This window comes from Melanotaenia boesemani, chromosome 20, assembly GCF_017639745.1.
Source record: "Melanotaenia boesemani isolate fMelBoe1 chromosome 20, fMelBoe1.pri, whole genome shotgun sequence".
In the NCBI taxonomy this organism is placed as follows: Eukaryota; Metazoa; Chordata; class Actinopteri; order Atheriniformes; family Melanotaeniidae; genus Melanotaenia; species Melanotaenia boesemani.
Window position 1 is genome coordinate 9762303 of NC_055701.1, and position 13952 is coordinate 9776254.

The 13952-nt window shown below is 36.7% G+C and overlaps 3 protein-coding genes across 6 annotated transcripts in view; all 3 read left to right on the forward strand.

Annotated features, from left to right (window-relative positions):
• Nucleotides 1-977: 977 nt before the first annotated feature.
• Nucleotides 978-6385, forward strand: tmem30aa (transmembrane protein 30Aa). The gene is made up of 7 exons (XM_041972066.1): nt 978-1455; nt 2358-2477; nt 3834-3941; nt 4015-4102; nt 4270-4413; nt 4503-4712; nt 5319-6385. The coding sequence occupies exons 1-7, from the start codon at nt 1207-1209 to the stop codon at nt 5510-5512; spliced, it is 1113 nt and encodes a 370-aa protein (XP_041828000.1). The 5' UTR covers nt 978-1206; the 3' UTR covers nt 5513-6385.
• A 135-nt stretch (nt 6386-6520) lies between these two features.
• LOC121631272 (cytochrome c oxidase subunit 7A2, mitochondrial-like) lies at nt 6521-9147 on the forward strand. Its single transcript, XM_041972067.1, has 4 exons — nt 6521-6716; nt 7856-7945; nt 8652-8736; nt 8913-9147. The coding sequence occupies exons 1-4, from the start codon at nt 6699-6701 to the stop codon at nt 8969-8971; spliced, it is 252 nt and encodes an 83-aa protein (XP_041828001.1). The 5' UTR covers nt 6521-6698; the 3' UTR covers nt 8972-9147.
• Nucleotides 9148-10320: 1173 nt separating this feature from the next.
• Nucleotides 10321-13952, forward strand: part of col12a1a (collagen, type XII, alpha 1a) — a 51622-nt gene continuing 47990 nt past the window's right edge. For all 4 annotated transcript variants that reach the window (XM_041972231.1, XM_041972232.1, XM_041972234.1 and 1 more), the window contains exons 1-2: nt 10321-10478; nt 11664-11769. In XM_041972231.1, the coding sequence (XP_041828165.1) occupies nt 11700-11769 (70 nt within the window). In that variant the 5' untranslated portion in view covers nt 10321-10478; nt 11664-11699. The remainder of the gene's footprint in view (nt 10479-11663; nt 11770-13952) is intronic.

Here is a 13952-nt window from a genome sequence, read left to right on the forward strand (position 1 = left end):
GGCAAAGGGGTCTCTCCAGATATGCATTACTGTACTAAGGTCTGGTAGGGTCACTCAGTTATTTTTACAGAAACTAAACAAATGTTTTGGTCATGGTGTCACCAACTGGCTCCCATACAGCTCTGATAGGCCCCATTTAAAAAGGCAAAAATGCTTATTATTGAAACCTGAATCATTTAGATCTGTTATTGTGAAATCTTTAGCAGGTCTTCTGCAATTTGAAGGTTAAATTTGAATTAACATATATCAAATTTAAATTTTCAAATTACAAAATACCTGCTTGAGATATGCAAGTTGTGGTGGGAGTGGTAGCGGTTATGGATGTGGAGGACCCAGGTTCAGGTTCCCGGGCTGGCAACAGAGTTATGTGCCTGATTATGGGACCCTGAGTAAGGGCCCTTAACCTCAAACTGCTCCCTGGGCATTGTAATCTGGCCTGACAGCATATGTTTAACTAGGATGGGTTAAATGCAGAGAAGGAATTTCCCAGCTGGGATGAATAAAGTATAATAAAATAAGTATATAATAAAATAAATAAAGTGGGAGATTCAATGTAATGTAATGCAATTGAAACCATATCAATCCAGATAGGGATCAGTGAACTGAAGTACAGTTTAAATGCAACAAATTTACTAGCATTTAGATTTAATTAATTTGAATTCAGCAATACTTTATCAACCCCCAAAAGAGAGGTAGATTGTTGCATCATATAAAAATGAACAAGGCAAATTCAATAAATTACAATATAATAACATATATCCGTTGCAGTCATTACGTAAGCTTAATGTCAACATTATGAGTTCTGAGACAAATCAAAAAATTACATAAATCGTGTGGTCTTTATAGCTGTGCAACTTTTAACGCAATTTAAAAGCAGCATTTACAGAACGGACTTTTAAAACTGGCATCAGCTGTTTCCTCGGGGCTGTCAATGTGAGACAGGAGATTTGTGATGATGTAACTGCGACGTGTCATCATCCAATTGGCTCTGGGACTTCCGGCTTCTCTCTCGGTAGAGATGAACAAAACAGACGAAATCAATACAATTATAAATCGATATTTGGATTAGGCTGAGGATACATTTAACTCCTCCGAAGGTTCAGTTAGTTGCCACAACGTTATACCCCCTACTTGCCGTGTGGGATTAGCCAGTAACTGCCGGCTGCCAACTCAAGTGGATTATTTTTCTCGAAGCTGATTGCAGCCATGATGGCGTCAAGCTACAATGCTAAGGAAGAGGACGGACACCACTCTGGTTCGTCGTCTCACGGCGGGCCAGGGGCTGTAAAAAGCAAAAAACCGGACAACACTGCATTTAAACAGCAAAGACTACCGGCCTGGCAGCCCATCTTGACTGCAGGCACCGTGCTGCCTGCTTTCTTTATTATCGGTCTCATCTTCATTCCCATCGGCATCGGCCTGTTTGTGACATCGAACAACATCAAAGAGTTCGAGGTACAGTTACAGTAATGTCTGCTTCACGTTTAACAGACAATTAATAGTTTTACGGCCACTGGTGGTCAGTTTTGTCCAGACTTTCTGACACTTTTCCGCCATCTAAACTCGGTTGCTACAACAACCGAGTCTGACCAATCTTCAAGCCTTGTAATGTGAACATAAAATAATTAGTTGAACTTTTTAGGGTTATTTAAATTTCAGATTTACGCCATACAAGATCATATAGTTAAAAAAAACGAGTAAAATAATGATATACGTCAACAGTTTAATTTCACCAGTTACTCTCGGGCTCTATATGAAATTTAGTGTTAGCTACCTACAACTAAAATGCTTTACAGCAGTACTACCATAATGACTATCTTATAAAGATTAATATAATGTGATTTACTCTTAACAACTGGTGAAATGTATTTATTAATCATTATAGCCAATTTGTTGGAATGTTTTTGTGTGTGGGGGTTCTAATTCATTCCCCCCTCATTTGTAGTATGATTAAACATGTTAGAAATACAAATAAAATGTTTAAAACACATGTAAGTGAATCAGTCAATACAAAACAGTAAGGCTTGGAAAAGGCTTCTCCTTTCATCGTAAAAAGGTTTATTCAAATTTGAAAAACATAATAAAAAGGAAGGAAGGAAGGAAGGAACGTGTGTGTTCAGTGAAAAATAAGTTAGTACAGTAGCATGAACTGATTTTGATGCTATTTTCAGTGTTAGGGACAGCCCAAATATAATACAAAAAAGTACAATAAATAAAAAAAAAAAAAAAACCAGATAAAATCAAATCCAAACAATAAAAACCAAACAAAAAGCTAAATTTCAATAAAATGTTAGAAAACAGCATTTATTTGCTTTATCTGATATGCTTATTTCTGCTAATTGCTTTTTCTTTTTCAGATTGATTATACTGGTGTGGATAGTAACAGTCCATGCTACGACTGCGCCAAAAACCTAAGCTGGAATAGCTCCACACCCTGTTTCTGTACTGTGGAATTCACGTTAGAGCAGCCGTTTGAGGTAAGCTGAACTCAGGTTTTGCACCAACTTACAGTAATACAGATCCAATAAATAATTCATGTTTACACCTTCAATACAGGGAGTGCTGTCTTTGTAATAAAAGGGGGACTGCCATCCTAATGTTGATAGTCCATTAAGATCTATTTTGAGTCCAAGGAAAGAACTTTCATTGTGTAGAAGCTTCTATAGGATTGATTATTGTACCTGTAATGATATGCGGTCTTCCTTGCAGAAAGCTTTATTGATCTTTTATAAAACATCCCTGGCAGCTTGCATTTTCATTACAAGAGGTTTTGGAAATAAACTGGTCTCATGTAATGCATGTAACTTTAACGTTACTGTTAAAATTGTACCATGGTTATGAAAATATAACACCATTTAAAAGTGAATTTCTTTTTTTATATTTCCAAGAATATTTAAGCATTAAACATAAATGCATTGAAAAACCACTCAACCAGAATGACAGATCATCAGAAATTTAATTGAACGTCAAGCTATTTCAACAAAATTATTTGACACATGTACAAAGAAAACAAGCCAAAAAAAAAAAACAAAAAAAAAAACAACCTTTTTCTGGTTGTACTGTACCTTTATTTGCCATCAATTTTTAAATTAAGTTAACACAGTGGCTTGTTGCTGAGTGTGTGGGGGGAAAAAAACCACCCAATTACTGCCAACAGTGAATTTACACATAGACATGATGAGAGGACAAAAGCAGCATGACCAGATATAACACAAAATGCTGATTTCAAGCACCTTTTTTTCTCAGGAGGTTTAGGTGCTGACAAAACAACTTGTGCTCTCACTCACTTTTCATAATAGTACGTTAAAGGACCTGTTTGTCTTACATTTAGTTGTTTAAATTTTTTTATGGTGTTAATATAAACAAACTGCTTGTTAACACTGTCGGTCACATAAACAAAAATGATAAAGTTTCTGTCAATATATCATGAGCATAAAATGTAATAATTATGACAGAATCACTTTAAGGTCTTCTGTTGAGTTTTCCTCTAACTGTAAAAAGTTATTTACACTCATCGCTACTCATGAGGTCTGATTATTGGGATCCGTACATTTGCTCTCTTATTTTATTTTATTATAAAAAGAAAACAAAATAAAAATAGGTAGCCTGCAGCCTATTTCTGCAATTATTTGTTGAAGCGTTGGGTGATTACTAGCACCTGATCAGTGGAATGGTTGTCTTCACTGGTGGGACTGTGTATTGTACCATCTGTGTGTATATACCTGTGTCCTTGTGCACATGCAAAAGACAAACAAATATGAACCATACGATCCGAGGTCAAAAACCCCCTTGTATTGATATACTCTGCCTATAACATAGTCTTTTCTCTACAGAGCAATGTCTACATGTACTACGGCTTATCCAACTTCTATCAGAACCATAGACGTTATGTGAAGTCGAGAGATGACATCCAGTTGAATGGTGATCTGTCTGCTTTGAAGGTATGATCCTTTAACTGTTGTGCCTTCATGCAGATGCCGCTTCCATCAGCTGAACACTTTCTGCTTTTTACAGAGCCCCAGCAAAGAGTGTGAGCCGTACCGCACCAGTGACGGAGTGCCCATCGCTCCATGTGGGGCCATAGCTAACAGCCTTTTCAATGGTGAGTCATGGCAAAGAACTTTTCTTTTTTAGCTGCTTTTAATGTGATTAACTGCAGTATTAGCTCTCTACAAACAGCCATTTTCTTACATTAATTTAGCAGGGGTTTAGCTTGTTAACGACATTTACTCAAAGCAACAATGTTGAACGTGCTTTTCTTTGTCTCAGACACTCTGGAGCTGTATCATGTTGACTCCAATGGCACCAGAAATCCAGTTCCTGTAGCAACAAAAGGCATTGCATGGTGGACAGACAAGCATGTGAAGTTCAGGAATCCTGGTGGAAACAGCAACCTAACTGCAGCTTTTAAAGGTAAATTTTCAAACTGTACCACAACATATTTTACATTTTAAAAGACTTAGTTTCACTATCTAGCTTGGTTTTGTCACGATCTCTTTCAGACACTTCTAAGCCGGTGAATTGGAGAAAGCCAGTGTACGAGTTAGACCCATCAGATCCCGATAACAACGGCTTCATCAACGAGGACTTCATTGTGTGGATGCGAACAGCTGCACTACCCACCTTTAGGAAGCTCTATCGCATCATCCACAAGAAACCGAACACCACCCCAACTCTACCCAGTGGCAAATACATCTTAAACATTACTTACAGTATCCTTTTCCAAACCATAAAATCATAATTACAAAACACACTACCCAATTAAGTAGTCACCTAGAGTGACTTTAATTGACTTGCTTCTAAAGATTATTTTGAACATGCAAATCTTTCATGATCTTATACAGACTGGTTTTAAAATGGGAGTTGTTGTTGTTGATTATGCTGAATTAAAGCTAAAACAGGTGGGTATAAGCCAGGTTTGTGGTTAGAGGAGCTTGAGGAAGCCTGGATTGATTATAGGCTTTCCCTGACTACATGTCAAAGTGCTTGGCCAAAACACTGAACCCCATGTTGCGTGAATGTGTGTAATAGGTAGTATTTAACAACAGAAATGCTGTATGAGTGTGTGTGAATGGGTGAATGTGACATGTAGTGTAAAAGTGCTTTGACTGGTCAGCAAATGACTAGAAAAGTGCTACATAAGTAAAGTCCATTTACCATCTTGAATAGATACATTCTCATAAAGAACAAGTAAAAAAGGTATTAATAAACTTGCTGTTTTTAAATTCTTTTGAGTACATTTGGTATGTAATAATTGTTGATGTGTAGGCTCTTTTTGCTCTGGAAGTTTAATCTTTCTTTAACTTTATGTAATCAAGATTACCCTGTGCTCTCCTTTGATGGTCGCAAGCGAATGATTCTGAGCACCATCTCCTGGATGGGAGGAAAAAACCCCTTCCTTGGCATTGCCTACATCACTGTGGGCTCCATCTGCTTCTTCCTGGGTGTAGTTCTGCTCATCATTCACCATAAATATGACAGCCGCAGCAACAGTGCTGATATTCCAAACTGAACGGTTCCCGTGTTGTGTATTCAAGTCTCTGCATGCATAGAAGACCCTAAAGGGTCCGTTCTGGCCTGCTTGTTCGTTTTAGCTTGAATACTTGTTATTGTCTGTGGCGGGGTTGCAGAAAAGTGGTTTTGTCTCAAGCGTTACATCATAGCCATGTTTATGTGTTGGTCATCTGTGTGTCTATTATTTATCTACATATTACAAAGTTTTTATTTGTCAGTGCTTTGCGAATGGCTTAATTGAATGATGTATATATTCTTTAATGCAAACGTCTGTCCAAAATATGTACTGAAACATGTCCTGCTGATGAATGTACCATGTTTATTGGACATACCTCTGTGGTTTTGGAGATTACCTTGGTTACAGAATGGGATTATCTTTGCTTGTTTGCCCTTAATTCAGGTACACATTGATGTTTAACAATAAGTATTTAATCCTTGGATAATATTGACAATATTAATGACAAATACCTACCATCTACTCCTACTGATGTTATTCTATGCTGAGCCTGTCTTCCTTAATTTACGACAAAATACCCGTTTAGGAAGAAACATTACAGTACTATCCTCACTAGGTTATTAAATATTCTGATATTCCTTATTTTAAAACTTTTGAGATTTGTCTCTGAATAGTAAAAGTTCAGTAATTTATCATTTTCCTCTAGTTTGGCCTGAGTGTTAAGTCATCTTAAAATCTTTCATGTTGAATTAATGATATGCACTTTACAAGTGTCATGTTTGTTCATTATTTTCCCTTTTGTTCCACAAACCAGATCTTGTTCCTGATTTATTGAAAATGAGAAAACTGTTTGAATTTTAAATTATTGGGTTTTATAAAGTTTATAGGATCTATTAAAGAGCTTGGTCAATTTGGTGTCACTTCTGAAGTCATACATTTGTAGCTGCTGCCACTAATATAGCTAATCAGATGTAACATCTCTCCTTCAAATTCTCTGTTGCCTGCATTTTATCGTTACTAATTTAATACATTTATTTTTTTAATACTTTGATTTCTTACCAACTGAAAATGGAAAGTGAGGTTTCTGTTGTATTTGTTATCAAAATCTAACGGTAACCGGTAACAATCTCACGCAACCGGAAGTTACAGACTCGCCAAAGGATTGTGGGAAGTCAGGCTGTCAGTGTTCGTCCTTGTGCCTTTACGTAAAGCTCGAACGTTTGCCAAAATGTACAGACAATTTATGGTAAGCAAGAAGTTCATTCTGTTGCATTTGCTTGAGATATTCATGGTTTGGTCATTAGTATGGTTTCCAAGGTTGTTGGTATTATTTATTTTTTTTAAGAGTAACGGTTTCAAACAAAGCACTAAACCTACTGATATTTACCAAACGAAGCTAAAGACGTTAAAGAATAAAGGGTCACTGTCGTTTTGCTAAATTATAACTCGTTTCTGTCGGCAGAGCAGTAGCTCAGGGTGACAGTTATTTACTCTATGACCGCCAACAAGTCATTTTTTAAAAGCAAGTCTGGTTGAAAGTAACGTCACACACGCAAAGCACGACGTCTTAAAGGTCTCGACTTTTAAAAGGTGAATTGATTTAGCTTTTGCTTCCGTATCTAAATAAACATCATTTTTCTTTCTACGTTTTCGCAACTTAAATACGATTTTTTTCATATGAGAATTTGAGTAATAATCTCCAGCCCATTTAGGGTAACCATGTCCAGATTTGATCAGTTCAAGAATGAAATATTTACTTCTGATACTCGTCTGATACGGGCATAATTACCCATTTGTTTTCCAACTGTATGGCAATAAGTGCCCAAGTTTCAGTAATTTCAAACTTTTGATGACCCCTTAACCTGTTTGGGAGAGTCTTCTCCCAATTTAAATGTATTGATTTTAGATCTATAGGGTTAATCTGATTTAGGATTGGCTAAGTAAAAGTAGTGAAATGCCCAGGCATCTTTCAGACAGCCTTTTAAATAAGTTTAAGTAAGATTGAGCAGTGAACCCGCCACTATTACAGATACTGAGATTGCAATCGGTCTATCCTTCGGTTATTTGTCCATATCTGTCCATCGTATGTATGTTTGTCTAAATGCATGTTTAAGAAGTAAATTAAATCTAGTGCTCAAACCAGTAACTTGACTTTTGACGTCTCATTGCAATACATATGCTTGTCCAGCAGGTGTCAGCATTTTCCTACCATTAAATCATCTTGCTGTATTTTCATAATAACTAATTTGTATAAGATTTGAATAACATTCCTATTGGACTTTGTGTATATTGTATACATTTTTCAGAGTTGTTGATCATAATCATTATCTCTATAATGTTTAAGTCATATCTATGAGATCCTCAATCAAGTGTTATCCTGACTAGGGTGTTTGGCAGCTATCCAGGCGGACCATCACTAGCAGTGCCCGCAGACAGATTGATAACACTGTAAAGGACAAGCAAAAACTCTTTCAGGTGAGTGGAAACTCATCTGTGTATAAGTTTAAAGTGTACTTGCTGTCCAGTCTTGAGTTGATCTTAATTATCTTTGTTCTGAACTCAGGATGTTCAGTTTCGAGGTAAATGTTGTCTGATATCAATTTATCCAAAAACAATGCTACTGCAAAGAATTATTGGTATGTGAAGTTTTTATCATTATTAGATCAAATGACCTCACCTTAACCTCATCTGTCTGTTTTGTTATTATAACATGTGCCTTTACACTTTGTTGTCAAAGGATCTGTTTTCAGTAGTAATTATAACGTTAGTGAAGTTTTTATTTTATTCACAGGTTCTGAAGACAGAATCTTATTTTATTTTTTTGTAGCGTGACAGATAAGTATATGTGCATTTCTCCACTGTAATATTTAACTGACCTAAGCCTGTGGCTCAGGCTGGTGTTGAAACTAATTCTGCCTAAAAACCCATTGCAGTGTGGCAGGCTTTACTGATATTACATAGTGCAAGAAATTCTGTATAGCTGTGGTTGTCCACTGCTTTACATAGCACTGCTTTATTACACCATATGCCATTGTGTTAATGCTATGGTTAACCAGAGATTAACTCTTTACAAACAAATTATAAAAATTTGGTTGGGAAACAAGAGTTTATTGTATAAAACTAACCAAATGCTTCCACTATCTTTTTAAACAGTAATATGCTTTCATTCTGTCTTTGACAGGCAGATAATGGTATACCTGTTCATCTGAAGGGTGGGTCAAAGGACGCGCTTCTCTACAGAGCCACAATGACTCTCACTGTGTTTGGTATGTAAGCATTGGTCTGAGTTTTGATGAGTCAATGCAATTTTACTGAAACTGTGTCTTTGAAGAAGAAAATGACTGTAATTTCATGATGTATCATCAGGGGCTGTATAACCCAGTCCACATGAGTTGTGTTGTATTATAATTACATCTGTGACATTCGTTTGATCTCTTCGCAGGGAGTGGATATGTTGTATACGAGCTGTTTACTGCTGCAATGCCCAGGAAGGCACAGTGAAACAGGAATGTGTCCTGCAGGACATGACTGTCTAATAAAGCAACTACTCAGCTGCTGCATGTATTTCATCAAGTCTCTGTTGTACAGATTTCAATATAATTCAATGTTTGAAATCTTATTTCTTTGATTGTATAAATCATGAGTTGAAAATAATAATAAATATATATATTCTGAAATTGTGTCATCATTTAAAAACTAATTCTTGTTGTCATTTCTACCATATACTTTGCAAAAGTATACATATTTATAACAGGTGTCAACGTTGCATTATGCTAGAATGTAGATTTTCCCAGCAAGAACAAGAAGAGTAGTTTTATTGAGTGACTTTACCTAGTGGTGGTTTTAACCCATAAGAGCCTGCCGTGACATAATTGTCACACACAGTTTCTGAGACATTTTCCTTCAATTTATAGTATAAACTTTGCTCAAAATCCTGTTAAACACAATCTAATACTTGTCTTCTGTCCCCTAATAGATACCCAGAAGCAGAAAACCAAATTACAACATTTTTAATATATCACATGGTAATAAATGGTAGATATCCCCAAAAAATGTTATTTTTTTGTTACATTTTGTTACAGGGCCAAATAAAGACCTCATATTTTAAAAAATTGACTTTTCTTACCATTTTTCATGGATCAGGCCTTAACGGGCTAATATGGTTGATTGGTGTATATTTGAAAAAAAGTTATTTTTCTTATTTTACCACAATTGTAGCAGGTAGCTGCATTCAGTTTTAATCATGTCGCTTTACCAGTTGTAATTCTTCATTTTGAGCACTAGAGGGCACCACAAACCCATAAACCAGAAGATCTGTGTAGAAGTTGAGCAGCAGGATGAGCTACTACTGAAATACTTTTCCGTTCCTAACAAAGTTATTTTTTCATTCATGTGACAACTTCTGCGTTATGGCAAAAATGTGCTTATTAATATTTTTTTTTACTGCTATTGTTTTTGCATCACGAGTGTAAAATAAGACATGGCCGCGCTATAATAAATTCTGCAAAAGCAAAAACAACTAGTCGGTTAAAAGTTTTTTTCTTTTTAATTCTAGATGAGTTAATAAGCTGGATGATGTTGCCTGTTGCGCAGATAAAACACTTCTCCTCTTATTGTTGTCTGGCCAGCTGCTGTGAAGGCACTGGAGACTCATTGATTCCTCAGACCAAAGGCTTGTTGGGAAAAATGCAATTTCCAAACTCCATTTGGTCTTAGCGGGGGACATATATCAAATGAGAGGCAGAACTTTCGTAAGAAGCTCATATGCTGGTAAAATGAGAGCTTGGAACTGCCCCCCTGTTAAGTAGCCGATGGTGGAAAGATTCTTCCCACTTGGAAAGAGGCTTTTCCTTCTTGGACATCTGCTGGCGGAGCCTCCAGTATCCCGACAGAGGAGAGAGGGGTCCAACCGCAGCTCCTGACATTTCTCTCTTGCTTTCCAGAGAGGGAGGCTTCAAGCAGGCTGCTCTGAATTAGGTCCGTCAATTTTTGGGGGGTGGATTAATTGGTGAGTAGTCATTCTTTTTTTCCCTTTTTCTTTTTAAGTAAATGAGTTATTAAGGTATGTATGATTAAAATATGGTAGAGAATCTTTTTTTAAAGAAAATGACAGAAAGTTGTAGTTTCTGTACTTTTATAATGTTGCGATGCAGGATGGAAGAAATTAAAGGAAGCATGCAACTTTACTCTAACCCAAAGTGGATCAGCTTGCTGAATTGGACTGAATAAAAATGCAGATACTAAGAAGAAAAATGAAGCAGGACTCCAGCAGGAGGGCAGGCGTAGCCTATCAGTTGTGGTTTATAGTTAATCTGATAATGCAGATCAGATGAGTCCCTTGTGTCCAAAGAGCCAAGAGATTCATATTAGTAGCTGCAGTTTTGTTGCTCGTGCACCAGGCGGGGCGCACAGCCTGCAGTTGGGATTGAAGAAGCTAGCAGTCACTGCTAAAACCTATTGGGTGGATGTGGTGAAGTAATTTAATAAAAACCGTAATTGTAGGAAAGTAGTAATGCATCTAGTTATTCTAATTAATAATTTAACTGGTAATTTAATTGGTAATTAGTAATGCATAGTCCCATATCAGTTTCATATCAGTTTCTTTTTTTTTTTTTTAGATTTAATTAGGAGGAGGGTAGTAATAGAGCAAATTCCATGACTCAAAATATGTGACATTAAAAATGGTTTTTGGCTGCCTTAAAAGTGTAACCTATAGATTCCATCCCTGTGGGGCTCACGTACCACAGGTAAGACTGCTGCATGTAGTGATCTGCACTGTGAACCACCAAAATGATCAAAGAAACCACACTTTTTTTTTAAAAATCTTATGACTTATGAAAATCAAATCAGATGAACTTGTGTAAAGTGTTTTTTTTTCCATGTATTGTTTTTTTTAAATCCCTCATTACTGAATACCAAATGTGTCATTCTGTTCTAATTATCTACCTCCAGGCATGGGTGTCAGCAAAAGACATCAAGGTGTGGTACTTATTGTGTAAGAGACTCTAGATAGATGTAGTTTTTTTTCCTTTTATAATCATTATGGAAAGTGAGTATAAAACAATTTGAGCTGTTAGTGGTGATTTTGTAACTGCCCTAACTTGGATCCCTGTCCAGGTAAACGTAGCAGTGAATGAAATCTGCCCTTCTGATGCAGTGGCTTGTCAAACACATCTCCTCTCTTTGTCTTCAGACTGATTGATGTGCTGCTGACCCTTCAGGGTGAAACATGAAGTTAAGGCTTTCACTGGCCACGGCTGCCTTCCTCGCAGCCCTGTTGTCCTCCATAGATGCCCAAGGTAAATGAAACCACCTGGCCTTACTCCTCTTACATAAACTGTCCTACTCTGTCTCTTTATCTCCTCCTTCACTCCTGTTATCTTTCTTTTTTTTTTTTATCTCCACTGGTTGTTTATGTTACAGGATTTAGCTTTTGACTTGAATGTCAGTTATTTGAATCAATGAACTGCTTTTTAAACTGAATAAAAATCTTATTTTATGTATATGCTGTTTAACTATGTGAGTGATTCCTTGATGACTGTTGGTATGATTGATCTATAAGGATTTCTTACAAGCCTTGAGATGAGATCCAAATCCAAATCCCATTTCCTTGTATTTGGGTGTGAGTTTAGATAGTATAAAAAATGCTTCAGGAGCAATTTTCTCATTCATTTGCCTGATACAAGAAACAAAGATCAGCCAAGTTTGATTTGCTTATAATTTCTAACTAAAGACATTAAACATCTGGGTGCTTACTAAAAGTAGACCAAAAAACTATTTGCATGTCTAATGTTCCCCTGTAAATGCTCAAGCAGGGCTATAAAATAGGAAAACTGGAAAGCCTTTGGTAACTGAGAAATTCACAGTTTTTAATGATAATGTTGAGAATATACAGAATCTATTAGCTATCGTATGAGTTGTTTTTAGAATGACTGCAGTAGTAATTACTGAAGCAGTAGAAGAAAGGTGCAGCAATTTAATATATACCTAAATGTTTAAAGCAATCTTTTAGCTAACTAAGTAAAGTATACAGAGCAGTGTATTTATTTACTTCAAGTGTGAAAAGGTTGCAGTGTACTTGCAGTGTTGCAATACAGATGGAGTAGTTTTTGTTGGTTAAAAACAATTTGAAGCATCAAGTTATTAAAAACTCAAATGCCATGCTTTTTCTTTCCAAACCTATACATGACTGTTTTAGTTAAAATGAAATTCTCACTATCACATGAACTCAAATGTCATAGATGATTATCAATCTGCTCTAGCAGTCTCTTATGCAAACATTTCAGAGGAAAGTAATAGCAAATATGGTATAGAAACAGATTTTTCCCTCTGAGAGCATGCTTCCACTCTCGCATATCTCCACTAACAGAATGGAAAGATGAAATACGAGAGTAGCAAATTAATCCACAGACAGCATAAAGACAAAGAGCCTTTCTCGGAGTCTTTGTGGGTATTCACAAAACCGCTGAGTTGCAAGACATATGGAAAGTTAATATGCAGTAATGTTTAATGTCAGCACATGTTGCGGAATTACTTTGGCATCTGTCCTGCCTCTTTGGGGAGAGTCGGTGTTCTTTCCTTCTCTTCTTGGTCTCTCCTCCTGGCGGTAGCTCAGGTCATGATCGCTGGCTGGCTGGCTGGATGGAGACTGAGATAACACAGCAGTAGCCAAACTCTGGCCCCTGGGAGCCAGAGGTGTCCTTTATTAGGAGCTGATGGGATAGACGTCCAAATAACAAAGCAACCACAAGGTCCAAATAACCTACCAGAGATAATTATTTTGACTAAACCACCTTTGTTCTTCAAGTATATTTCAAAACCAGAAGCACATATGGTCTAAGAAACTCAGCAACCCACTCAGACCATTTTACTCTGAAAAAGTGGTCAGTGCGTCATACAAAGGAAGACCCATCTAAAAACAAAATATCCTGAATTTTATAATTCATCATCCTTGGTTTTGCTACTCACAACCCTTCCCCCCCAACTCATCCACACCAACGCATACTTCTAAATCCCGACTTTGGTGTTGGAGATGAGTACTCGTGAAGAAATGAGGGGGAACACGGTCCATCGGGGCTCCTTGTTGAAATGCCAGGTTGGTGATTCTCCAATCCCAGTTTTTTAAATAATATTTGGCAGGCTCCTGTTTGTCATCTGCCTGTGCATTCAGTGTGTCCCAAGCTATGGCTTCCTCCTCATAGTGTATTTTACAATGATATCTTTGCCTCTCTTTTATATTAACAGCTAGCATGTATGTATCACACGTATCCAAGAGATGCAGCCCATTGCTGTTGCTTTGACATCTAATGCATGCATACTTACCTTACATCATCTGCATTATGGTCTGATACCACTGTGGATGAAGAAGAGCTCGGAGAAGCTCTATAAGTACATATGGAATTTGTTGTGCTAACCTCATTAACATCTTGAAACTTATTAAATTAATAAATTATTTTGAGATGTGTCCATTAAGTCTTTTTAA